At 44.0% G+C, this 24,021-nt stretch overlaps 1 protein-coding gene across 2 annotated transcripts; it reads right to left on the bottom strand.

The window, feature by feature from the left end:
* Positions 1 to 1,185: 1,185 nt before the first annotated feature.
* On the bottom strand, positions 1,186 to 24,021 carry SENP2 (SUMO1/sentrin/SMT3 specific peptidase 2). 2 transcript variants are annotated; one of them, XM_019532801.1, is made up of 10 exons: positions 23,921 to 24,021; positions 16,296 to 17,886; positions 12,685 to 12,790; positions 12,374 to 12,521; positions 11,690 to 11,737; positions 9,626 to 9,703; positions 7,235 to 7,372; positions 5,069 to 5,152; positions 3,540 to 3,590; positions 1,186 to 3,445 (listed from the first exon to the last, which is right to left on the bottom strand). In XM_019532801.1, the coding sequence occupies exons 2-10, from the start codon at positions 17,851 to 17,853 to the stop codon at positions 3,335 to 3,337; spliced, it is 2,322 nt and encodes a 773-aa protein (XP_019388346.1). In that variant the 5' UTR covers positions 17,854 to 17,886; positions 23,921 to 24,021; the 3' UTR covers positions 1,186 to 3,334. The 2 variants fall into 2 exon arrangements, with proteins under 2 accessions (XP_019388346.1, XP_019388347.1); XM_019532802.1 differs by lacking the exons at positions 16,296 to 17,886; positions 23,921 to 24,021 and adding an exon at positions 13,331 to 13,544.

The following is a 24,021-nucleotide window of genomic DNA, read 5'->3' as shown; positions in this document are numbered from 1 at the left end:
TGCAGTTGTGGGGAGGCGGGTTTGAGGATATGTGGGGTGTGCATGGGAGCCCCCGCATGCACCCCCCATAGCTGGTCAACACTTGCCTCCATCCTGCAACAGCCCAGAGCCTGGGCGCTCTGCAGTGCCTCCCCTACCACTGCCGACAGTACACTGCCCACGCCCACTCCGCCCAGCTATGGTGCATCCTGCTGCCCCGGGCCTGCAGCGCTGCTGGGCAGAAACTGTTACTCAGCACGGGGGAGGGAGAAAGCAGCCCTCCTCATTGCCGCTGGGGTGTTTTTGGTGCTGCTGCCCAGAGCCCTTACTGCGCCAGGCTGCCCTGCGGCATCTGTCCCACGGGCCACATTTTGCCCATCCCTAGTCTTAAAAACCAAAAAAACTCCAACAAACAAACAACCCACCCAATAATGGCAACCCACCTTTTTGCCAGGCATGCTGCAAATTAGCCTTGTACCCTCCCCTAGTGGCACTCCAATTCCCCTCCCCTGCCTGATCGGCTGCTCTGTTTTCTGCTTCTTTCCTTGGGTTTTTCCTGCCCCATCTGCCACTGTGCTGCCTCCCTGTCCTCTCTCCCATCCTCTCCAATCCACACACAGAGGATCCCCACACCACCCGTCTTGCAGCTTGGTCACCCATGGTCTAAAATGCTCATGATGACTCAGTGATCAAACCCATGCACTGATTACATTCTACATGTGTGACAGAGAGAATGAAGATCAACCTCCCCTCCCCCCCCCAAACGCACTATTTTATTTTTTCAATTATCCTAATATCAACTTTGCCTTCCCCTTTTCAGACGCCCCGTGCTGGGAAGGTACACATTCAAGGTGTCAGTGTATTCCCTACACTGTCCAATAATCAGCTGGACCCACAACCTCGACAGGCCACTGACTGCCAAGCACACAAAGCCTCCACCAATTCCAATACTGCATGGTGATATATATGAGACCCAGTTCTAGCAACAACAACAAAGTCTTGTTCTGAAGCTGTTATACAAGAGGGGAAAAAATATCACTTAAAATTTAACCACGAAATACTTCAAAACCTTTTCCCCCAAAAGGGGAAAAAAATTTCTAAAACACAGGGTTCAGCCCATCAAGCACAGAATCATGAACAGCCATCAACATCCTGTCTGAAAAGCAGGAATCTGAGGCGTCTCAAAGCAGACATCAAGCACACATGTTGCCATTTACATAATTTATTCTTTGCATTTTGCTCATCTTATGCAATGAAAAGAGTTTCCACTTTTGTTTAAGGCTGGTCTCTGCAGCTTTCAGTCCCAGGCCCCCTGGCAATTAGACTGGTGCTTACATTCACAACACATCCACGGACCATTTTCATAGACAGAGCTTTTATGAGCATTTTTGAAGGTAAGCACATGTTAAGGGGTGAACCCCAAACTAATCAGATTTGAAACAAAGGCTCCGATTAAAAGCAGTCTAGCTGAATTGGGACTTAAGTTTGACATATGATGTTCAGTAGCAGAGCAACGTTGTTGTGCTTCATCACGAGCCAATACTAGGCACAAACACAAAATATCTGCAAGTCTAATCATATACTGGTGTGCTGAACAGCTCTCCCTGGGCATACTCTGTTATTGCAAGGCTACACTGTTAAAAAAAAAAAGGTGACAGCAAGGTATGGCAAAGAGCAGGTCTGTGAAGGGAGCGCTGTGCCAGCAAGGCACTTAGCGACATGCTCTCCTCTTCAACCTCTTACGTGCCAGAAACGTTGTAGGATTATGCCACAAATGATGGGACTGAGGCCTCCAGTTCTCAGTGCCAGATAAGAAAATTGCTGGACAAACCCACACGACGTCCTGACAACGTTGTACTGGTCAGTCAAGCACTGAACACCCTTTAACTCTATGCTCTTGGAGGCATTTTTCCTTCTTGCATTTAGAACAGTGATTCAACCAAGGAGTTACAGGACCTGTGTGCGCCATGGGATCCTTTTAAGGGTGCCGGGGGGGGGGTGCTGCACAGTTGTGTGTGCAAACGCCTACATGATTTACAAGATCAACCCAGGGAATGCGAATGCGCCGTGTCTGAAACATTCTGACCTGATGTGGTCTTTCAGAGCTCCGCAACACAATAATTGCTGTATTCTTTTTTTCCAGTCATCTAAAACGAAGCGGAAACGAAGAGTTTGCACGGGGGGAGCTAAGAGGGGTGAGCTTGAGAACCACTGACTTAGACAGTGCTTAGCACAATGAGACCTTGGCTTGCAACTGCTACCAGAATAAAAAACAAGAAGTCATCAAGATTTGAGATGTGCTCTGATGAGGAGCAACCGTTTTCTTTGATAGGGAATGCAACGAAGGGGAAAGGAATTTGAATAAACAGTACAAGTGAAAAGGGAACTCAGTTCTAGCACACAGGCAGAAGTGAAAGATTAAACTGAGATATGCATACAATTGGCTGGTTTTCAGAGAGACTCAGAAACAGCCATTTAAGATTCAAGTAGTTAGTTACCAAGATAATCTGGCTTTGGCTAAAACCAGCTGTGACTTCAGTATCAGCTTCATAAGTCTCCCTACCATAGCCACAAACACACACACACGGCTCTCAAGCATATGAAAATACTATCAATCTGATTGGATGAACATCTTCACACTTTTTATTATACAGTCAAGTGCTGAAGTCTCATTTGTGCAAAGGCTGCTTTCCAACCATAGGAACAAGGTGGTCATGACAGCTAGATAAATGTTAACAGAACAAACCTCTTTTTTTAAATAGTTGCTAATAAAGGAAGTGGGGGTCTTCTACAAATCAAATTTGTAGGCAAATTTAACCTGCCTAAAAATAAAATAAAGGTGGGAATTCAGTACTACACAGCCACAATGAGAAAAAGTGGAATTTGAGATTTCAAAAGGTTCTAGCTGCTCTTTTTATGGCATTGAGTCTTTTTTTTTCTTGATACATTCAAAGCATTATTGCATCAGAAAAATGGATCATGCATCTTTATGTTTTCAGACAATTTTTTAACCTGTATTCTGTCATTTCTAGCTACATTTCAAAGGTGCACCAAATCTACAGTTTTATACTTTTTTTTAGTCGCATGCTCTGCCTATACGCATGCTTAGATAATAAATATTAAATACAGGAAAGAACATAAAAGAGAATCAAACTGACATTAGGAATATTTTGTGGCAGGTCTCTTAAGCTCTGCCAGTTAAAGAGCATGTCAGAAAAAGTTGAGGTAACAACAGTGGCCACACCACTCAGCTGAGACTTGTTTGAAATTCACGGAAGTTTTCAGAAATTCAAGTACACAAACACCAGCTGGAGCTCTTCAGAAATGCCAGAGGAATAGCATGACTTTAGTTTTATTAGTCTATTAACTGGCGTTCACACAGCTCCTTGTAAATCCTCTTTCTTACTCGGGGCATATCTTCCTGGGAGAACTGAAAAGGCTGGTCTAAGGCGAGGCACTTGCAGTACTGAGGAAAATGAAAAGGCTGAATTGAAACAGGGACATTCACAAGGCAAGTCCAATGACAAAGGCCAGGCGAGGTTTTAACATGACACTCTTACCTGGAGCACGAAAACCCCACAGTCACTGTCGTTTTTCTGTTGTGGAATGCACTGAGCGGGGATAAGAAAGGAGAAGTTAAGTGACACGCATCGTCTTCAGCTGGTCTTTCATTTTCATTCAAAGCTCTATTTAACATTCAAAATTAGGCCCTGGAAGGAAAAAATGGATGAGCTCATTTCATAGACGTTAGGGGCTGGAAGGGACTTTATGAAGATCATCCATTTCATTGGTAACCAGTTGTTCTGTGGCTTTCACAAATGGAGTTGCCGTCATGCCACGTGATGAGAACTCAATACTTCGATGGGGTCAGGATGAGTAGCTCGAGTGTACAAGTTGAGATAAAAAACTGACAATAGCTCTTCCACCTGTGCCAGATTTTCCACATCCTATGCAACATGGTTTCCTCCCAATTACTTTAAGGAAATATTTGAGCACCACTACCTACTTGATATGGGCCAGACTTAAAAAAAACGCATCAAAAGTCATACAAGCCAAGAGAAGCACTTTGCAAAAGGCAACTCGAAAGCAGCAAGGACAATCTGCGATCAGGCCAGGGAAAGAAGTTTTTAGGTTAAGGGTCTGAGAACTGCCTAGATTCTTCCAAAATAGCAAAGATTTCATCCCAAAGTAATAAACCTTTCCGTTTCTGGGTTTTGTCGGTTCTGCTAATTTTTAACCCGTCTCCCCACTCTACTTCTGAAACTAAGCGTGCCTTTAAATTTATGACATTGCAAGAAGAAAAACTAATCCTTTTTTTATACCCCAAGTCAGTCTCTCATGAGGCTATGCAGAACTGGCCGGGGGGGAGGGGGGGGGCAGAAAAAAAAAAAAAAAAAGCAAAAAAAAAAAAAAAGCAGCACAAAGACCATCTTAGAATTTGTACCAAAGCCTAAAAATATCCTGGGTGAGCAGGGAGCTCCTGGATGACTGTCTGATGTTCGATGACCTGTTTAGTGTCCTCCAAACTATTACAGGAGTTATGCAAGTCAAAAAATCCCTCATTTGCACTTCACGTGAGTTGCTCCCTTTTAGTCGCTGCCAGCTTTGCTTGTTAATGAACACAGTGCTGGTGGAACGCGTTAGGCTGACAGCCCTGAAGACCAAAGCTCACAATCCATAGCATATGCACAATATACACAGCAGCAGTGCCAGACTTCTGCTTCCCCACCTTCCCTACACAAGGCCACTTCAAACTGTTTGGAACAGGCACTTGAACACTGGAGGAGAGCTGGTCTCTATAGCTCATTCCATCCTCAACCTCCCTGCCAACATGGAAGCAGACAGTAATGGCCTTGAAGCATGAATACTTATCTGCTGGACCCAATTTATGGAATAGATGGGATTAGGGACTTGTGTGAGAGCTCAACCAGTGACAAGAAGCCCACAGTGCCCCAATCCTACCATCTGCCTTTTAGCTTCAAAGATAAATATTTACTGCTTCTTAAAACTCTACAGATACAAGAGTGCAGATGGCCTACTTCAAGAGGCTAATGCTTTGGAGGGATTTACAATAGGCTCTGGCACTTACCTTTGTAACAGCAGTCTGCCAACCCTGAAGAAACTCGGGATGATTCTTCTCCTTTGCTTCAGTTAGTAAATACTTTCGTATGTTCTTTAAAAAGAAAAAAAAGAGCAGCAATCAGAAACTTCCTACTGCCCAGCAGTTACAACCAAAGAAGAAAACACCAATGAGGATCCTTGCTCTTATTTGTGCAGAATGGATGACATTTGCTTTTAAGCAAGGACGGAGCACAGACCTCGCACAGGAGGACAGATTTCACCTAAGGTAAGTTCAGCACTAGGGGCGAAGCTCAGCAGTAGGTGTTAAGGTGACAATTGATTTCAGTGGGGACAGCATTTTCTTACATCAAGGTTGAATTTGGCTCTGTAGTCTGCCAGCAGCAGCAAATACCCCAGGTGAGAGAAATTTCCACAGCTAGACTGGACACGTCTTTTCCAGCATAACCTTGCATTTGTTCACACGGAGATGGCCAAGACGGCCAAATAAACCACGTCTGGCTCTTCCCCACATATCTGGGTTTCAAGACCTCTACAACTCAATCACCTCCACTGCTTGGCTCTACCAGGGTGAGTTGTGCAAGTGGCCTACAAGGAACACCAACGTTTTGTGGGAGCATTTTTCCATGATGGGTAAAGGCCCAGCAAGTTTGGTGGAAAACGGAAAGAAGGGGACACACTCTCTGGTTGGCAGCATCTCTGCTTCTCTCAGGCACCTCTAATTCTTGAGAAATCGCAAGTCCATTTGACTAAGTCCCGGCTGAGCTTGAAATGTTGGCCTCCAAAATGAACGAGACTGGTGTTGGGGGAAGGGCACACAGACTTGTTTGGGTGTATTGCTGGGACACTATGGCAGGTGCCCAAAATAGTGGTATGGGAAGAAGGAGGAATGGTGGGAGCTCCTGATGCATGCAAAGCAGCCTGACCTATGGAAGCGAAAAAGCAGGTGACCCCCAGTTCCATAATCAGCAGCTTCATCTTTGGCAAACACTGGCAGAAAACAAGTATTTTCATTCTGATATCCTGATGATGGGCTCTCCAGGGTACAGTAATTGCTACTCTGCCTTAAGATGACAACCATGCACACTTGGAAGTGGAAGCCTGCTGCATTAACAGGCAATTAAGACAGCAAAATTATGCCTTACCCAAAAAAAAGAAAGTGGTCATTATATTTGCTAGTCCAGGCACAAACCACTTGCTTGTGCTTTACCTCAGTGATTAATATTTTGTTTGATGAAACGTATTATTTGTCCAGGTGACAAATTTTAAAAGTTTAAATAGTTATAATTTTAAAGCTAAAGGTCCCCGACTCCTGATCCCTCGAAAAATAAGGCAAAAACTACAACTGTCTTTCGTTCACATGGTGTCAGAACAGCAATCTCCTTTAAAAAATGGTTCTCTCTTACTGTACTTGGCCTTTAGCATTTGCTTGTGTGGAGATGAAGGTAACAGTACAGCAACAGAAGGGTTTGTTAGATGCAGTTTGCCAGCAGGTTAAACCAGGAATTCGCAGCCTTTTTACTCTCAAGGCAGCCCTCAGAAAATACCAGTTCTTCATTTGCATTGAAACTGAGTGCACAAAAATAAAAAAGATCAATTCTTCTGTTGCAAAGAACATGGGCAGACCACAACAGATCAGAGCAGTGTTAATGCTACGGATTCCTATTTGAAACCTCTGGGTTCATCTTGCAAATTAGGTTTGCACACCTAACCATGCTAACAGCGTTTTGCACCCTATGGCACCCTTGAAAGGCTCTCAAGGCACCCCAGAGTGCCACAACACGTTAGCTGAGAATCACTGGGTTAGATGGTTGCTTGACTGGGATGGTTTAGTCAGGGTCAATCTTGCCTTAAGCAGAGGGCTGGACTGGATGCTACCTCCTGAAGTCCCTTTGAGCCCTACTTCCCTATCATCCTGTGTGTCCTGTTCCAACGTTGGGAAGGATTCTCCCACCCTAAGCTAGGTTTGAGCCTGAATTTTCCCCACCTGTGAAACTAATTCATTATCTCTGTGAAAAGCTTTGCAACTACAGATGAAGCAAACAGCATACTTGCCAAACACTCCATTATTGCAAAAGTTGATACCATGCATAGAGTTATTTATTTTGGAGAGGGTAAAAAAATGACACTTCTAGAGCAAAAACTCAAGGGCGTTAGCTATAATCATTTCTCTTACCTCTACACAAAATTTAAAATGAATGCCTTGGGAATCATAAAATGAAATAATTCGATTGGGGATGTTCACTGTAATGAGGGACCAGTGGACTTCCAGATGAATCGGAATGAGCAAGAGGGTCTTTTTGAACAAATCCACCTGGCAAACGAAACAAAAAACACATTACAAAATTAATTCACAGCCTGCAGGAAAGCCAGGCACACATCCTGCAATGCTATACTTAAACAGCTTTGCTCTCTCCTGACCCCAGAATAAGAGTTCTCTCCGAATCCATCCCATAAAGAGTCTTTCACATGCATTTCAGTCATATGCTCACTTAAAGTATTAGGTGTGAGACGTGACTGCAGTACAAGAGTGACTGAACATGGTGGGGTTCCACCTTTAGTCTCCACCTACGATTCTGGCAAGGTGGACACACTTCACTTGTTAAAAATGGAAGATTGGGGGACTAATTTTATCCAAGGCTGACCACACAACCTGGAATCAATAGAGATCATTTATACATCTTCAGCAAGGAAGTTCCTGTATTCTGAACTCTGCTAGTTTGTATCGACTGCACAGTGCTGATGCCAGTAAAAAATGGGTCAGCAAATTAAGCAGTCACAACTCAAACTCCATAAACAAACAGCAGGCCTGTGCAATTTTCTAACCCTCATTCACTGCAACATGCCACTATGTTCTTCTTGCCCAATTAACTGCAGTTCATCAGGGAAGAGTCAGAGTCTCTAGAGGAAGAACTGCAAGGTGTGTACAGCACCAAGCATATTCTGCTCTGCAAGCCACTCCAGCCAGCAATGTCATGGAAAGAAGAGATGTGATCTGCAAATTCAGCAAAATACAGGGCTACTATAGACCTAATCTACAAGTAGGCATTTGAGGGCAATTGCAACAGTAAGATAACTTCTGGCAAGGAACAATGGTGGTGGCTTGGTCACCCTTCTCCAAGAAGAGTGACTGCAGCGCATCATGGGAGATGGAGTCCCAGAGAGAAAGGTCTCAACCTCGGACTCCCTTTTCCCCTCTCTAAGGCAGTCTGTCTGATGGGGCTCCATCTCCCATGATGCACTAGGCACTGCTCTTGGAGAATACATGACCCTGGGTGTGGGACATCACAGGAGATGTGGGCACTGCTGTACCCGCTCCATAAAGGCACTGCAGCGGCATCTCTTAAGCATGATGTTTCCGTTTGTGGGTGAAAAAAAATTCACACTGAGCAGTTTAATGATTTTTTTTTTGGCCAATCCTTGAAATTCTGCCCCACCTTCGCCCTGCTGAATAGCTTGATTCACGATTTAAGGGACTTTTGTAAGTGTTTGAGTGCAATATTTTTTCACCTGAGTTTCACTTAACTGTCTTGGTCCCCATTTGAACGCTCCCTACCGGACATGATCCAAGTGCTGCTCAAGGACATGGGAGCCAAGAAGTGAAACTGAACTCTTTTGTTTCACTTTAAGAATTTTTGCAAAACACAAAATAGTAATATTTAGTGCACGGGGGGGGGGAAAAAAAAAAAAAAAAAAAGAGAAAGCCAGACTTGTTTTAAGAAATTCCAGATTATTTAAGATGAGGATTTTGACCACTGTAACCCACTAAATACATATTCACAGAAGTGTAGGGCTGGAAGGGACCTCCTGAGATACCAGGTCCAGCCCCCCTGGTCTGGCCAGGAAAGGCTGCTGGGGTCAAATAACCCCAGCAAGGTGTGCATTCATGTATTAGTACACACCATTCCTAGCTGTGAGGAAGCTTTATTTAAACTTTCTTAATACCTGTGTTAATGCATTGCGGGCTTCAGCCGTCACCTCATTTCCATAAGAAATCAGCAATTTTCTCTCACAAAGACTCTTTCCAAGCTGACCTGGGTCGTGGAAGTCAGGCTGAATACCTTCCTTCTTGCAGATCACCAGCAAACAGGGTAATCACACAGGGTCATTAGCTACAGGCTCTCTCTTTAGGATAGTTGGCCAGGAGTAACCTTTTAGAGCTTAACAAACAATTCTACTGATGGTACTAAAAAATATTTGAATTCAGCTGAGCTGCCCAGAAGCTGAGTGGCTGGGAAGCACTAGGAGGTGGCTAAAAAGCGGCAAAACAAAAAAACTGATTCCCATATGTATTTAACAGTTTGACAAACTATACAAATTCACACAGAGTTTACCTACTTAAAGATGATTCAGTTTACAAAGCTGGGTTTCCAAAAATTTAACCACACCAAGTAAAATGGGGGCAACCTGCTGGCTTTTCAGGATTTTGTTTTGGGTTGTTACCAGACTTTAATACAGGCACTTTAATATTTCATGATAGCACTTCTCCCTAGTCACGGGAAGCATCAGCATGTGCTAGCTTAGTCCATATAAGTAGTAAGCAACAGAAAATAAAATGAAATAGTACCTTTTTAGTCCATCGTTTTACTCCATTATATCCTTTGGTTACCAGCTGCCTATGAAAAAAGCTGTTAAAGAAATGAACCTAGAAAGGCAAATTAAAAACAGAAGCGAGCTCAGAAGTGTTCATAAATGTACGCACAGTCACTCACAAGAACTTGTACAAAACTAAACATTTAAACTGGCTATTTAAAACAGCAGTGAAATTAAATTTAAACTAGCTACCAATAGGAACAAGCAACTTGATGGGTGTTGCGGTAAGCTTTGGATATCAGTGTTCTTTAGAAGGAAGATAAAGCAGCTTTATTCCCCTAAAAACATCCGACGTAGTGTTTACACTTCGAGCCTTGCTATTGCCAGACCTCTTGTGCATCACTCCAAGGTTTTGTTCGGGAACAGAAGAGCTGAAAAGAGTTATTGCTATTGTTCTTCCCCCCCCAATCCCAGGGATTAAAGATCCCTATTCTCTCATTGTCCCCACTTAATAAATTTGCCAGAAGCTGTTTTCTGCTCCATGACTCAAAATAAATGCATAAATAGAAGGTGACCACCAAAAAATTCATGAAGTTTAACACAAACGTGGTCATTGGCATTCAACCCCATGGCCAGTTCCAGACTCCAGACAAAACACAGGCATTCGATCGTTTCTGAGTTGTACCGCATCCGCTCTGCGAGCAACTAGAACTGTTTGTGTGGACAAAGACGGCAGACTTCTATATTAGAAACCCCCCCCCACAAAAACTCTATGTTAACCCTTCTATTACCCTGTACCATTATCATTTGCAATTAAAGGGATCACTCTGCACTGGCACTCACCAATCAGTCACATCTCACGTATTTTAACACATCTGGTTTTGATACATTTTGCTGGTAGTGTGAGTGTAGAAAGCTCGAGTTATTACTTGAACAAAAAAGTCAGACTTCAGCATTTGAAAATGCAGAACAGCCACTGGCTATTCCAACAGAAACTTCAAAATTGCATTCTACTAGGGACTAGCACAAGATCTCCCATGAGGATTTAAATTATGTGCTATTAAAAAAGAAAGAGCGGGTGGGGGTAGACAGATGCAATCTCCAATACCACAACTCTGGTGCATGCTTAGAAAGCACAGGGAATACTAATGAAGAATTACCATCACCACTTTAAAAAGAGAGAGAGAAAAAAGGCAGTGCTGTTCATTCTGAGCATGGACATTGGAGGGTTATGGCTGGAAGAGCCGATCTAAAAATGGCTTTCTGTGGTTCTTCCTTTGTGGTCTCAATGATTCCAGATGAGATTTGTCCAACTTGCTAGTAAACAGATGGCAATTTAAAAAGCACATTGCTACAAAGCCATTCCTGTGATCTGAAACGCAAGATGGGTTTGTCTGCCCCAAGCCCCCCTGTTGTGAGCTAGAAACACTGCATCCAGAAAGTAGCTCACAATTGTGTTAATGCATGAAGCAGAAGAGAACCCATCTCATTTCTGCGCACGGGCTGGGCTCAGAGTCTCGCTGGACTAGAAGCACTAAAGGTTTGTATCAGCACAGCAAACCAAGACGTCAAATGGACAGTAAATACAAAGGGGCCATTTCCCCATGGTCACTGAGTCACTAGGAGGAATTTTAAACCAAGCTAAACCTTCCTTAAAGAAGTCAACTATCTCAGCTTCAGAAATGTTGCAATAGCATCCTAAGGACAAAAAGTGGTATCCCCTCCCCTCTCACTAAATATCTGTCACAGAAATGTCTCCTAGCTCACCACAGACAGCACTGTAGATTGCCAGAGTAGATGTGGCCTTGCCATCTCCTTCCCCATCTAGAAGTGCGCTACCTAAATGAGGCACTGTACATGCACCGATAAGCCCTGATGCAACTCCACAGCTGAATGCAACATAACTACATCAGCATAAGGCTGTGCTGGATCACACTGGGAGCATCTCATCCTGATTCAGGCTGCCATAAATTTTGCAGCCTTAACCTGCCTTCCATAGGTTTGAAATGCCTATGGCCTTACACCACCTTTCCTGTTGAGCCCATAACAGTTATCCTTTCAGGAGGAGAGCAGGGGGAGGGGGGGAAAAAAGGCTCACCTTGTCTGGGACTGCATCCATTATGAGCTCGCCATACATGTTAATAATCTGCAAGAGTTAGTAAAGATTTTAGTTTGCTTGAAATAACTTTTCCGTACAATTATATCACTGAGAAAACCCAGGCCTTGTGAGTACGTGTAAAAAGCACACTTGGAATTCAAGACAAGAAGTTGACTAATTGGAGTGGACTGATGCTCCGGTATTCTGAAGGGCAAGCGCTGGAACTAATGGGCTGCCAGAAAAGACACAATTTAACTGGCTGAAAGACTTCCTCAATCTAAAATATAGTTTTAATTCAAGTCTACTAGTGTATGTCTGAGCCTTTCAAGTCGCTCTAGTGTTTTGGCAATGGGCCACACATTGCTGTTACATCCTGGTTTTCTTGTATTACAGTCTGCTTTTCTAGCATTGGAACTGAAGAGGAGGAAATACATGTACATTTTTAAATATCTGCAACAACTGCTGTCTCAGAAAGGAAGTGCAGTCTTGTTGCATGTGCACAAGTCTGCAGTCAGAGACTCGAGAGCTATTTCTGGGTCTGCCACTGCCAAAGTCACCTGACCCTGCCTCTCCTCTATCAGACGAACTTTTCTTACCAAGGTGGTGGGTGGGTTGTGAGGGTTACTGATATTTTTAGAAGCCACAAAGAGGTAAAGACCCACATAAATACCAAGCATCTCTAACCTGGTCATTTAGCCAGTTCTGACCATCCAGTGTAGCCAAATCATCCATATCTAGCATGTGCTTATTATAGAAGACCCGGAAATTGCAAGTGGAAGATTTTGGATGCTTTGCCCGATAGTTCATGATTTCCTTGGTGATAAAAGGCTTTCTAAAACAAAATGAAGATTGCAGAAACAGACATGACAGGTTATTCCTATTCAAATGGAATTGTATTCCAACAAGAGGCAGTTTCTATGTGGCACAGGAATTAGTAATTCAAGTCATCTTTTTTTTCCCCTAGAAGTCATATAGAATATTAAAAAGCTACAAACCTATGGGAAAAATCTTCGTTAAAGACTTCCTTTAATTTTCCCATGACATCTTTTTCACAGAGTGGAACTAAACTGCCATATTTCTTCATAACTTCATCCAGGAATCCTTTGTATAAAAGCAGATAAAATGTAAAGGCAAACATGAAAAAAAAATAGTTCACTGGTCTCTGAAAACTAGTTACCTGAGCTTTTATCAGTACTTAATAAACCAGTCACCTCCCCAGCCATTCGTAAGGGTACGCACAGTTGATTTTATACTAAAGAGCATGGCCCTGAAAGCAGAACCCCATATAACAAGCCCAACATCACCTGAAAGTCGGCTCTATAAAAACATTTTTTAAATGCTTTGGGGCCCAATTCTCTTCCCTTTTCACCACCGCAAGTGAGGAAAATCAGGCCCTCTGCTCATTTCTATTACTATCTTCATTGTATGGCCAATTCAACATGCTACTGCTTTCAGAGAGAATTAGAGTATTCATTGAGTTTTCTAGCCTTGCCATTACAAAAATTGCCTCCAATGTGAACGGAGCACAGGGTAGGAGCTGCCAGCAGCCAAGTTCACACAGGAGCCCCCATGACTCCTCACTGCTGCAGCACTGCTGACCACCATGCACTCTTTGCCAGTTCCTACCAATGAATTCAATACCTTCCACACTGCGGTTAAGGCATCCAACTGAGGATGGGAGGAATTTCCCCCTGCTCTGAACAGCAGGGACAACAGCAACTGGAGATATTTACTGGGAAGAATGAAAAGACTGAAGCTGGAGGGCCAGGGAGAGGAAGCAAAAATAAAAGAGCAACAAACCAATTTCTCTTAGTGGTCAGAAAACACATGGTAAGCACACTGCCCTTCAAGCATCCAAAACCCAGCTCCCTTCGGGTAGTCAAGAGGCTTTTTGAAATGGGGAAAAGACTTTGAAGGGTGTCAGAAATCCACTAGCTAGAAGCTTAACAGATGGAGGAAGCATAGAGCAAGGCCTGAGAGACAGCATCCTCTTTCCAGGGAAATGAAGGAGGGAACAATTGTTAGCTCTCCCTCCATTGCATAATGCCCTTGTGCCAAAAGCCCTCTATAATTTACACTGGCTTTTAATAACTTCATTTATCCTGATGAATATTCAGGCTCTGAATAACCTTCCAAGCAGTTTACATGAAGTTAGAAATGAATGAGGCCAAGAAAGACAGGAAAGGCAGAGGGGATAAAGTGCAAAGGATTAAAAAAAACCCCAAAGTATGGAATTCGCAAGACTATGGGGAAAGAAATGGAAGAGGAGAAAGGAGAGGAAGAGATATAAACAACATAAAAGGAGATGGAAAAGGGGATTCAGGATGAAAAGGAAGGAAGGGCACAGACTGAAAAGACACAGCTGGATCCATTACAGGGGAAGGAGGGGAACGAAGCTGGGATAGGACTGAAATATTTCAAACAAAAGAAAGAAGAAATATGAGTTACACTAAAAGTCCATCACGCATTGTGCAGTGACTGCTGGAAGAGAGTCAGGGACAGCGAGAACAACCTTCAGTGAGAAGATGCTGAAGTAGAGAATGTTAAAGTACAGATGTTAAGCTGCACTTTACAAATTTCCCCCTGCAAATACTAGGAGGATGTTAAGACACTGGACTGGGCACCTCTAGCTATTACTCCTGGCCAGAGCTGGACCTCAATCCTGTTGGTGTAAAATCGAGAGCGACTTGAAGAGGAAAAACACCAAGTTCAAAAGTTCAAAGCTGGCATGAGATCAGAATCTCCAGGGTGGAATTTACAGTTGAGCCCTAATTAGATACTTAATGTGGCTTTAGAACAAACCAAAATGCTGCGAGCCTGGTAACATCCCAGCTCGGGGTTTTGAATTTCTCTGCAACAGCTGATGACATCCGCAGAACTCTGGATACAGCTGCACTCCCCCACATGTCGAGAGCCGGTCAACACTGGGACCCCATTTTGCTGGGATAGCAATTTCATTTACTGGACTGATTTTTTTTTTTTAAACAACACTTCTCTGCTGGCTAAAGCTCTTGTGTACACAGTTACAGCAGCACAAGCACCTTTGCAGGGAGACTATTTAAGCTGGAAGAACTGACAGAAGCTAGATCAGCACCACCCATTTCTTACCAGTCAGATCTGTGACCATGTTAATGGGGTTTGCTGGTGCAGAAATAGTCACAGGATAGCAGCAAACCTTTTCTAGAGGAGCCCTGTCCCAAGTCACCCTGAAACAGAGCCTTGACTCCAAAAGTGGGCAGTTTTATGGTCACCTACTTTCATTCAGAAAGTTCTTGATTGCTTTCTGAAGTCACACAAGTGTTGCTAATTTGGAAGTTAACGCAATGCCGACTGCTTTTATACGCTTAGGCTACTTAAGTTTGTAGCAGAAAGGAGGATCAGCTAAAGAAGATATGAAGGTGGGAGCCGTCAAAACAATAAACTTAACTTTTATCTAAGGTGACATTTTTAGTTAGTGTCTCAAGCAGTAGGACCACCATCCCCTTAGAACAAGACAAATTATATTCCACCACCATCATGAAGAGCACGATCTCTTCACAAAGACACTCAATGCATCCCTGTCCCTCATTTTCTGGCCCAGCATCAATCTTCGCCAAAGCCAAAAGGAACCAAACAATAGAGCAACTTGTATGGAGGGATGGTCAAATCTAAGCCATATTTTAACTGCAGCCCATCACTCTTCCAAAAGCATGAACCATAAAAAGTAGCCTGATGTTTTACCAGATGGGGAAATCTGTCCTGGGCAAATTTATGAGCACTCTTTTAACACTGATGTGTCAAAGGTAACATATAATGCAACCTTTTCCAACAGAAACCAAGAAACCCTTAGTTATAGTGATTATATTAAGCTCCAAAACAGCACCTTAACATTTCCTCCTGTGTAGCATCTTTAAACTGGCTAGTCCCTATTATGTTAAGAAATGCCCGTTGCCAGGATGCATACACACCTAACACTGGATACAAGACTACTTCCTTTTCCTCCCAAGTTGTGTATTAGAGAGACTCATTTAGGCAGCACAGGCTCCCCTTTAAAGGTTGGATGGATTTTTTGTTAACCAAATGAGATGTAGCATAAATAAATGTTTATTTGCAAAATAAAATGGTTTGCAAATAAAACCCCCACCTGGTAAATCATGTTGCTTGTAACCAAAACTAGACTTTTCCCCACTATTGCTTACAAAACTTAGATTTTAGGAAGCGTAAAAACCTGGAACTGAAATTGAGTGGTTTAACCTGATAATAGCCTTTTAAAAGATCAAGATAAAGAGCATTAAAATGCTAACAAATATCTTTTACCGGTGACCTGACTAAAGTTAAGCTGTTCTCCACAACAAACCCTTAAAAATAAAAGGCTCATGTCAACCAAGCATTAATTCACATGCTTCCAAAGGCACCCGACTAAAGCCTGAACGAGCCTGCCAAGCAAGCACAGCGCTGCCCTAACAGCCTTCCTCTTTCTAGTTCCCCCAACTACACACTCAGCTAGGCACTTTTTGTACTACATGATGTAAAACCCTTTTAATACAGGAATTCAAGTGATAAAGAAACATCACAGGCTACAGCCAGCTATTCATAAGGTGCCCTAAGACATGCATAAGGGGTATACCACAAAGCCACGCTGCCAATTGCTCATCAGCCACATGAGATGCTTTCTGACTGTTCCTTTTGCCTCCCTTTCGAGTTCCTGATTTTAGTCCTGTGCTTTCTGGCAGAGGCTCCTCAAGAGGGCTTTTACAGTAAGGGTGATCTAATAGCTTTGAACTAAAAATGTCAAGGTTTAGGGAGCTTTCTACTTCCATCTGGCTACAGCTGTCTTCGTTTTGTGCCAGCTCCATAAAGAAAGGTCCATTCTCATTCGTGCTAGAATCCTCTTTGTAGGATTCCAATGATATTGTTCCATCAGTGCCCATAATCTGATCACAGTCTATATCTTCTTGCCCTGAAATTGCAATTTCTTTTTCTGTTACTGAGATGAAAAAATCATCATCATGGCAACCGTCCACTGCAGGTACCTCTTCTGACTCCACCCCCTGCAAGGTCTCTGTATCCACCAGAGGAGCTGCTTCATGCAGCTCTGGCTGGCAGATTTTAACACTGCCATCCTGGTCTCCAGATGCCAGCTCCTCAGAAAATAGCTCGTCGCACTGCAATGCATCCTGTGTAAGGCAGATGTCAGATGTATGCGTTTCATTCTCCTCTGCTACAGATTCGGGTGTATTATTGTTCATATCTGATGAGCTGTACAGGTTCCAGAGAGGGTGACTCTTAGATATCCAACAGGAAAGCCAGCTACACCAAGCCCTTTTAGAGTTCTCTTGGAGAGTCTCCTGACAGTCCCTGGTAACCTTCTCCACCCAGCTAGGCTTGGCTTTACTCGATTTGCAGATCTTTCCTCTTGCTCTGCCTGTCGGGGATTTTACAACTCTATACCGAAGCCTAGGCATAGAAAGTTTCTTATGCATCATAAATAAGGATCTCTTTTGTACAATATACTGGTTAAATTTGGACCTCTTTTGGGTAGTCAAGGGGCCACAAGTTCCATTCTGCTCCAGCCCTTTGCAACAAGGCTTCCTTTTACAGTTGTTCAGAACTACTAGGACCGTGTTGCCTTCATCATAATTGCTGTCCTCCCCAGTATGTGCAAGACCATCTTTCTTTACAGGTGAGGCAGCACCGCACAGCTCACCACAACAGGCACTGGGGCCATTGCCCTGGAAGCTGTTAAAACCAGTGTTAGTTTGTAATCCTGTGCTCAAGAGATCTTCACCCTGGAAGGACTCATTGTCCAGCTCCTTCAGTTCCTCTATAGATGGGTTTCTAGTCTTGCCATGATAGTAGCACCTTCTTGTCCTCCTGGATGTTTTTGCAGGAAAGGTTCTAGGTTCAGCAGTTGGTTTTTGATGACTTTTTGCATTTAGAAGCACTTCAGGAGCCCACGGACTCTGGAATTTGAGCGTCTTCCTTCTGCACTGGAGATACCTGCACAGTTTGTTCTGCTTTGGCCTCCCAACTGACTGATTACTCAGTCTTTGTTTCTTAGTTAGGAAGAAATGCTGCTTTTGGAAGCAGTATTTCCTGAGCCCCCAAAACCCAGTGGTCCATCTTCTAGAAAGGGCCAACGAGTGACTTCTTTTCCAATGTAAGTTTCTGCTGTGTTCTTTCATTTTTCTGCTGCATTATGATCTGGAAGGGCAGCTGTAAGAATAAGAAAATAGAGAAGTTGCATTTCAGATAGTCTTGAATTAGACAGAATCAAAACACAGGAAGCACTTTCCTCAGGCAGCATGCCCAGCTGCACTCGCAGTCACCTCCCAAATGCTATCACTGCACTCCAGCAGATGTAGCAACTCGGATACCTGCAGCGCCACACTCAACTCCCCTCCAAGTCAGGCCAGAGAATAGGTGAGTTTAACACCCAATCTCCCCATATCCCAACTGGAGTTTTGACTCCACAGCTTTCAGCGTGTCACTCTCAATACCCCCAATTTGTGAAGTGTAGCTGCTTAACCTCTAGTCTCACAAGTTATGTCAGCCACCCAGCATTCATCATCACCAGATGCCATCAGTACCACATTGAAGCCTTGCTATAGTATCACAAACCTGGGCGTACTCTATGGAGTCACCTATAGCAGTCATTTTTTAAAAGGATAACAAAACTTGCACTTTGCAATGCAAGAAGCTTCCTTTCTCCAGGAAAAACGAAGTTTCACAATAGCCAAGCTCTACTGTACGATGGTTCCTTTACCCATAGAGCTATGCCTTATGGAGTCAGAGGGCACCTCACCAGATTGCCATGATGTAAGAGTTAATTAACTCCAGTTAACCAAACACCACCAGCTCAGGACACTAGCCCAAGAAATCCCTATCCCATCTGCAATAACTGCATATTAGACTTAAGAAACACTGCTTTGACTCTTTATGTAAAAGCAAACAATTGCCCGAGTACTTGGCCCTTAAATTCAGAATTACCAACTTGCCCACACCTACTTCAGCACAGTTAATGGCTTAATTAGTGATCAAAGTACATGGAGATGCTGACACTCCTCCCAGATCCTTTTGAAATGGAGAAGACATATAAGGAGCATCTCCACTGTTGCGGCCATCAGCAATCATTTTCCTGGCAGACTGGGTTAGCAGAAGAGCTGAATGTTTGACACAAAGAAAGAGCAGGCCAGCAGCATCAGAAAGAGGGGAAGACTGTAAAGGCCTCTCTCAAACACGAACACAAGAAGCTGTTCCTATCAAAGTCCTACACTACCTCAGAGAAGCTGTGTACTATAAAAGGCTCACAGCTCTGTTAAACTGTGCAAAGGTTTAAAAGAGGACACCGAGGGCAAGCAGAAATTATTTTTCACTCCCTTAGACTTTGTTTTTCCCTCCGCAACCTACTAAGAAATCTGTTTTTCAAGAAGGACTATTATTATAGGATTTGGGTTTCTTCCACAGTCACAAGAGAATCAAGTACAACATAAAAAGGGAACTGTCTGTGAGCATTAAAGAAGAAATGCCTTTTAACTGAGATCAAGCCTGGAAAATGTCAGCCTTAAAGGCAGATCTCAGGAAGTGATCAACATATGGAAACAGGTGTTCAGAACAGGAGTCCCGATGTAACCATGAGTACTGCAAAGCCTATAAAAACAGAGGACCAAAAAAAAAAAAGAAAGCAGGTTTTATTTTATAGGAGGGTAGAAACATAAACAGAGGGCAAACTTAAAAGGTAAATGCTTAAAGCTGCACACCCTGTGCAAAGAAAGGTTAGATGCTCACTGGAGACAGAGATCTGAACCAGGAAATAAAACACTGCACTTATGGATGGGAAGATGGAGGTAAAAACAGGAAGTCCCAGCAGCAAATGATCTCATTTATAAAACAGCTGTTATCCTAAATGGGATGCAGCCGCACCTCCAAGCAGGGGGCTTTTCTACTCTTGGCTTTCCCCACCCCAAAGCAGAGATGCTGCTTATGGTCAGGTTGACACCGACGGCACACGCTCCTGAGTGATGAGGAACTGCCTGATAAAGGTCCCCCTAGTAATTGTACCCGAAAACCCAGAGCAGCTTCCCTGGCTCAGCAGCATCTCGCTCACCGGCCGTCTTATAGCTGCCTGTAACTGTCACAGGCCCTTCCGGAACATCCCCTGGTCCCTGCAGCACCGCGCGGAGGGCGAGGAGCACGGCACAGAGACCCAAGCAGAACAAAGCCGGTGTAACGTCGGGTTATTGCTTTGTAAATGCCCCCTCCATTGGGTTTGTGCGTCACCGCTGTCCGAGACGACATCAGGAGTGCACTGCTCGGTGCTCTGTTAAACCTGCCATTTGGCGCACAATGCATCACACTCTTCCAGCACTGCAGGAAGGATCAACCGGGACAGCGCTGACCTGAGCACAAACAGCTGGCTATTTAACCCTCAGCAGACCTAGAGAGTGGCAAAGTACTGCCAGCTTCCACTGTCTCATCCTTGAGACTGCTATCGTGATAGCAATCACGGGAAAAATTCAGGGGGAAGTCCTGTGGAAATCAAGCCCAAGGAGAAAATGCACCTGAACTGGTCTGAGGACAGAACTGCCATTGCAGAACATCGCTATCCAGATACAACGACATCAGTATTGGTGCTCCACAATGGTGGGAATGCTTTAAGAACTGCTCCAAAAGTTACTCTCACCCCCCCAAAAAAAAGCTTCATTATAACAGGCAAGGTTCTTTGGGTAAATCCAGTATCTTTTATTAGACCAACTCAAATAGTTGGCAAAAATTCTTCTTAGCAAGCTTTTGGGCACATGACCAACACTGCTATAACCTATACCCCTGAAATGTGAAAGATATTGCATTTTGTCATTATAACAGAGTATTTTCATGCCGCTGGTAGTAGGGTTATCCTAGCATAGCCTTTTAGGTGAATATGACCCACCCCCCTGATATTTTTATTTAAGTATATCTTTATAAATATAATTTAGAAAAAAGGGAATTAATTACTTGGATTTGGCAAATAAAATTTACAACTTGGGAGCAACTTGGCTAAACTGCAAAACCAAGGTATTCAAAGTATTCCAGCTAATTCTGCAAAAAACTTAACTTTAAAATAACACAATGCAATATGAAATACTAAACAAAATCAGTTTACACTTAAGTTTAAAGGCTGTCATATTACTTACGGCCAATTTTATCTTGGGTGCGCATAGCCACTGAATAATCACATCAGTAGAAGTTCCCGGCCCTTAAATAAGCAAATGCAAAACTGGGTCCTTAGCATTAAAAAAGAACCCCTATGGGGGGGGGGTGCTAAAGATTGTTGCATACACAAACTCCACTAGCTCATTAGTGAAGGAGTCAGTGCTTATACAAGCTTCCCACTTGCATTTTAGTCAGCATGCTACATGCCACGTTAAAACAATCAACTATACACATTACATTAACAATTTACAAGACTGCAACTATGTCACCCTCCTTTTTGAATTGAAGTATTAATTAAAGATGCAAATACACCATTTTTTTTACCGTGGATTCCTTTCTTTTTACTGTTCGGCTGACAGCTTAACCATGAAGGGACATACATTTTCTAAGTTTTTTGTTTGTTTGTTTGTTTTTTTAGGAGTCCAAAATGTACCAGAACCATACCACTGAGTTAGAAACTTGTGCTGACTGGCTTTAATAAGAACAGCATTCTACCCAAAAATAATTAAATGCCCCAATGATTAAACATGGGAATAGAAAATAGATCAGCTATACATATACCACAAAACTAGGACACAACCACCTCACAGTGTACTAGCATAACCACTTGCAGTTACTGATTATTTAGACTACAGCTACGAACACGGGACAGCATTTCATTTAATGCAAACAAAAGAATGACAAGTTTGCACTATCGGGTACAGTGTCTCTCCTCACTTCCTTTCTAAACTGTTGCTGCGCTCTGTGCCCTGCTGAACGACTGCTGAGTCTCACCTCAAAATCTGTAGCAATCCCCAAGAAGCAGCTCTGGGATGAAAGACACCAAGGAAATGCAAGATACACAAAAAATGCTAGTGACACCAAAAGACAAGAACATATGACTGAAAAGGACTCTCACAGGGTCACCAAGTGCACTGTTTTGCTGTTTGGCAAGTTTAGTTGCCAACCCAAGCACAAAACTTACCAACCTGTACTTAACAGCGAAGCAGGTTTGCCCCTATTAAAAGGCTGGGCCATAATCTCATTCTTTGGATGCTGGAAACCGTCTTCTAATTCCCAACCTAAACTTACATCTGGCCAGTTAATGACAACTTGACTTTAAAGAATAGCGTTGATTCAGTTAAGAAAACCTGGCAAAAACACAGAAATAGATTTTTAAAGAGAAAATGCATTGACTGATTTACAAGGAGGTTAAAATGGATTTTTAATCAGGCATTATTTTTAAGTATATTTTGTATAAATAAAAGGATGATAATGCCACTTCAAGTTGTTTTCAGCTTTCTTTTTGTTTTGTTTGAAATACCAGCAACTCCATGCTGACAACTTCCTAAGCACGGAGAAGTGTGGAAATCCCTAAACTGAAGGTTTAAGTTTATTTTCATAACCCATGCAGAGACAGGAACAGAGTAAATGGAAGCCCACGCGCAGCTTCCCCTAGTTACAGCACAGGGACTGAGGAACTCCACTATGACTTGTTTTTTAAATGGACAATTTCAGAGCCTATTAGCAAGCACCTGCAACTTTCACTAATTCCAAAAAAAGTGAGCATCTCCATTTGTCTCAGGGGCATTAACTGTCAAGACTGACATTTTAAATTTTTTGTCTCAAAACAGGTTGAATTAGCTGCATGTTCTGGTTACAGCAAGTTCTATTTCTTTGAAGACGTCCCACAGGGACAGGTGCTTCACTGGCAGGAGGAGGAATTACTCCCTCTCAGCGTACAATTTCTTCCTACCTTAGCAAACAAATTCCTAACAACTGTGTTCAACCTCAGCAACCCATCTCCGCTCAGCTACGCTGCATACTCACTGCCGTTGCACTGCCCAGATCATTAACATTTGGAAGACTTCAGCAGTGAGAAAACTGGCACTCTGAAGCAGATGATGCTTTTGTTTGAGAGAGGGAAAGAGTGCTGTAAAACTTTGCAAGAGAAGACTGGAAGGCAGAGAGGAAGAGGTTGGGCAGCCCCGTAGTTGTGCACTTCCTATTTTGAGAAATTTTAGATCTAAGTCTCCTTCCTTCCCGTCTAACTTGTAAGATCACCCCAAGCACTACAACAGTCCCAGCCAGCACCACTCTTCTGTATTTGCCTAGATTTAAAACCCTCCCACACTGCTGAAGAGGCTGCACCTGACCCCTCACACTCCATGCCTTTTCTTTTTTTTTTTTTTTATTACTTGTACAAGCCAAACATCAAGGAGCACTATGCAAGTGCCAGGAACTTACTGTCCTAACATGGGACAAGAAGACCATAAGGTTTTTGGGGCAGGACAGAGGCAGACAGTAGAGGAAAGCGGTAGCTCTTCAGAGCCCGACAACCCGGCTCCACTCCCGGGACTGCTTCAGAGTGACGCAACCTGCTTACGGATACGGCTGGCGCGGGACACCCGGCTCCCGTCAGTGCCGGACAGCGAGAGACTATAGAGCGCAGAACCAGCTCCAGGACCCGCCGCTCGAAGATGAGCTGCAAACTTGGAGTGGACGAGATCACGCGGTGACCACCGCTGTCGGCACTAGGAAATGATATTCACACTCAGGAAGGCGCTTCCCCCAGGGCCGGCCACAAGAGTTTTGGGGGGCTGCCTCCTGTCATGCAGGGTTGCTTTCAGGGGTATGTGACCCAAACAATACTTGCCCCGAGCCACCACAGCACCTGCCGGTTCTCCCCATCTCCCCCACACCCCAAAGTCCGCAGGCAGGGTGCAGGGCCCACCCACCCAACCCCAGTGATGGGGTCTCATGGACCTTAGCTTCCCCCGTAGTAAAAACACCTCTTGGGGAGGATGCCAGGGGGAAGGGATGTATCTGCAACAGGCTGCCCCAACAAAACCCCATGTGGAAGGGGAGGGTGCTTTCCAAGCTTCCCTCACACACTCCCAAATACCCACCCCAACCAGGAACCCCCCAAAACCAACCCCAACGCCACAAACCGGGAGGGGGCAGAAACTCTACCCCCATAAAGGCGGGGTGCAGAGCTGCCACCCACAAAAAGGGGGTGCTCCCCCCCACCTGCCAGACGCCCAGTCACGCTGGGGACAGGCTGACTGCGCCCCCCCCCCACGCATCCCTGAGGGCCGCCCGGCGCATCCCGGCAGCGGAGAAGCCCCCGAGCTCCGCCCCAGCCCCGGCGCGTCCCGCCTGCCCGGCAGCGCCTCACGTGG

The sequence above is a fragment of the Crocodylus porosus genome, unplaced genomic scaffold (assembly GCF_001723895.1).
Source record: "Crocodylus porosus isolate Cpor-Errol unplaced genomic scaffold, CroPor_comp1, whole genome shotgun sequence".
In the NCBI taxonomy this organism is placed as follows: domain Eukaryota; kingdom Metazoa; phylum Chordata; order Crocodylia; family Crocodylidae; genus Crocodylus; species Crocodylus porosus.
The sequence above is the reverse complement of the archived record's forward strand: the minus strand, read 5'-3'. Positions and strand labels throughout refer to the sequence as shown.